This window comes from Condylura cristata, unplaced genomic scaffold, assembly GCF_000260355.1.
Source record: "Condylura cristata isolate star-nosed mole 26May11 unplaced genomic scaffold, ConCri1.0 scaffold00004, whole genome shotgun sequence".
NCBI lineage: Eukaryota > Metazoa > Chordata > Mammalia > Eulipotyphla > Talpidae > Condylura > Condylura cristata.
In genome coordinates, this window is record NW_004567105.1 from 40,341,927 (window position 1) to 40,345,353 (window position 3,427).

General features: G+C 49.4%; 1 protein-coding gene across 1 annotated transcript in view; it reads left to right on the forward strand.

The window, feature by feature from the left end:
* PKD1L1 (polycystic kidney disease 1 like 1) overlaps positions 1 to 3,427 on the forward strand; it is a 117,874-nt gene that overhangs the window by 76,354 nt on the left and 38,093 nt on the right. The window contains exons 36-37 of the mRNA XM_012735155.1: positions 23 to 69; positions 983 to 1,157. Coding sequence (XP_012590609.1) covers positions 23 to 69; positions 983 to 1,157 — 222 coding nt within the window. The remainder of the gene's footprint in view (positions 1 to 22; positions 70 to 982; positions 1,158 to 3,427) is intronic.

Genomic DNA, 3,427 nt, shown 5'->3' on the forward strand with positions numbered 1-3,427 from the left:
TTTTTTTTTTTTTTTCAATCAGACCCTAACTCCCAGAGAAGGATGCCAGGTGCACAGAAGACACATGAGGTCAGTATAATTACGCACAGCAGCTCATTCTCTAGCATGAAAGCCTAACAATACATCTCTGGCATTCTCTCTTGTCTGTGGTCTGCTTAGATGACCAAGTTCAGGGTGGAAGAGAGACAAGAGAGGGCACATGGGAAATTGTTGTGTTTACAGGGTCAAAAGCAAAATGGGTTCTGGAGAAAGAGAAGGTCCTTTCCCAGAACACAAGGCCAGGAGGCCCCGCAGAGGCCAAAAGGGATGGAGTACAGACCAGCAGGTTTGGGAAAGCTTTTAGAAGCTGTGTGTGAGTAGCCGGGTGGTGGCAGGACTGGGGACTAGCAAGGTCTGGTGTTGACTCTGCTACTCCCCAGGCCTTTGTGAGGAGGGGGCTCGCTCTCCTCCAGGCATCAGGCAGGGGCAGACACCACCTGTGACAAGGGGTATTTTGAAGAGCACAACCACATTGTCACCTTGGATCCACGTGACTGTGCCTTTAGCTTAAGTGTGACTCTTCTCTGGAAACACTTCAGGATGTGTCTGATGCCTTATGCTCTAGTTCTTATTGGGTTCTGTGGCTCCCATTCCTGAGTTTAGGGCTCCATCTTCAGTCCTGCTTCCTCTACTCTCCTGCTTAGGTTTCTGGCCTACAGCCATCTGCTCTGGCCAGGACCAGTTCTCCTTCCAAAGATCGTGAACACAGTCACTCTTGGCCACATGGAATCTAGCAGTTGTCACCCTGTACAGAGCACCAAGGACTGCACAGACTGCCTGTGCTTCCTCACCCAGAGTCCACCCCAGACTGGGCTTGACGAAGTTGGTTGCCATGTCCACTCTAAAGACAGTTCACAAACCATGGTACTTCAGATGGTAAAGTGGTCTATGGAGAGCCCTATCCACTGAGACATTAACCTCAGCCTGATCTCATTCTTTCTAGCAAGACCCATTAGCCATTCTTTCTGAGAGGACCAGGGCCTGGAGGAGGGTGACCAGTGGTGATGAAGAAGGTTGTCTGCCCCCCGAGTTGGAGGTCTGTGAGGCTGACCTTCGCCGGCAGACCCTGAGGGAAAAGAGTGATCGTGACATTCCTGGTTCATGCCGTGGCATTGGTGGTGCGTGTACACAACCTGCAGAGTTGGGGGGAGGGGTTTTGGGGTGGGGTCACATGTGCCAATGTTCTGACATCTAAAATAGGAACATCTGAAATAGGGGTGCCAATTTTACCTAGACCAGAGATGGTCATTACTAAAGGCAGTCAATTACCATGTAGACCCAGCATTCCTATTGCAAGAAAAATAAATTCCATAAGTTTGTGAAAGCAATGTTAAAAGTGCCAGATGCAGCCCTCCCTGGTGGCACAGCGGGTTAAAGCACAGCACAAAGAAGCTTAAGCCACTTCTGCATGAGTTTGATCCCCGCATGAGTTCGATCCCAGCCTGCCCTGGAGGAGATGCACATGGCGAGGCAGACCTCACCTGACCCGCCCTCTGCTCCCCTCAGCAGTGTACTTCGTCAATCTGCTTATTCTGTACCCCACTCTGTCTCTGGTGAATCCTCTCACCCTCCGCATCTCTGGCCTACAGTTCTGTACGAATAAATAAATAAATCTTTAAAAAAAAAAAAAAGTGCCAGATCCCAGTGATCTATGTAGAAGTCAGACAGATCATGAAATGTTGAGTTTCTTGTCAGGAAAGGAAAAAACAAATGTACTGACAAAGAGTAGAAACTTCACCCCAGTAAAATCATGAATTTTGGGGTATTGCTAAGTGTTCTTCAGAGAAACAACAAATTGTAAAACAATGCAAAGATAGAACCAAGGTGGGGAGAGGCCACTGTCTGTGAATCCCCACCCATGCACTAACAAATGCAAGACCACTCAGGCTCAGGGAACAACAGTGATGGATTTAACACACAGGAGATTAGCAAAGAATTTCTAAGACCACACATGGCTGGCTGACTCATCCCAGACTGTGTCCACAATCCTTGTATAAGATGGTGCTGTCCTGTCAATGAGAGCTTGACCTGGTGGCACACCAGTCAGCAGTGTGCCAGGTTATAACTCATGGTGGCAGCTGAGGGTACTCACAGGTAGGATGGCCAAGGTGAGAACAGTCTGAAGGCCGGGCAGCAGCAGACACCAGCCTGGACAGCAATGGAGGAAACAGCAGTGGGAGAGGTGCCAGATAATCAGAAGAGGTGGACAGATCTCAAAGATGGCCAGACACAAGAGTGCTAGTCACCTGTCAGAAGTGCAGGTTAGCACTTGTCAGAAGTGCCAGTCACCACTGGTCACTAGAAGGCAATTGCAGACACACCAGTGTTACTGGATTGTCCTACACCAACAAACAGCTCTTTGTGAGTTAGTGGCATAGGCCAATAGCAACCAGAACTTTTTGAGACATCACGCCAGCTAAGGCGCTCTTTGATGGTGGTGTCAGAGGCAGGACCAGAAGCAGGTTCACTGGCCAATCTCTCAAAGTTTGGAGGCCTATAGGTCTGAAATCCCATAGAGGTCATCTGCTCAATGTTTCTTCAGAGGACATCTGTCGACTCCTTTTTCTTTAGAGGTTGGCTAGTGAATCGTTCTTTGGAGGCTGGGAGCAGAATGAATCAAGCTGGTTCTTGCTGTGCCTTGTATCTTCCTTCAGGGTCCCCCCACCTTACAAGCCTGATTAACATTTCCAATCCAAACATATAGTTGGTGTCAGCATTAATCAATGCACTTCCATTTTTCAATCCATATCATTAACTCCCAAGCTGAGATCAAACTTGATTGGTCCATTTGTGATCTAGTCACCAAATACAAATGGGAGAATCCCAGGCCTGCTCATGCTTGACCTTCCCCACTCAGAGCTACTCACCAGGTATAACAATGCAAAAGGGAGAGGGGGTAGCCTGCAGCATCACTGGGACTTGAGTCCCAGCTGCCACAGGGTGGGGTCCACTGGGAGCCCAGCATGCTGGCTCCACACTCCTCTGGCCTCTGTCCCTGTGGCTCCAGGGAGCTGCATCACTGGAGTCACCTCAGTGGGGCTCAGTGCTCCTACCAGCAGCTCCGGGCCAGGAGCTGGAGGCCTGTGTCCCTGATAGTATGTGAAGAGCTGGGGGTGTGGGAAGAAAGTGGGATTTGCCCTGAACTTTGTGCAGTGAGTTTCTGACTTCGACAGGACACATAGAAGGGATTGTAAGGAATTGGTTCACATGTCTATGGAAGCTGACAAGTCCCAAAATCTGCAGTTGACAGCCTTGAAATCCAGGGAAACAGATAGTGTTATAAGCACATCAACAAGAAAAAGATGGCCTAGCCCAGAAGCCAGGTAGGAGGAATTCCCTCTTACCTGGGCCTCAGCTGACTGGACAAGGTGCACCCAAATTGGGGGAG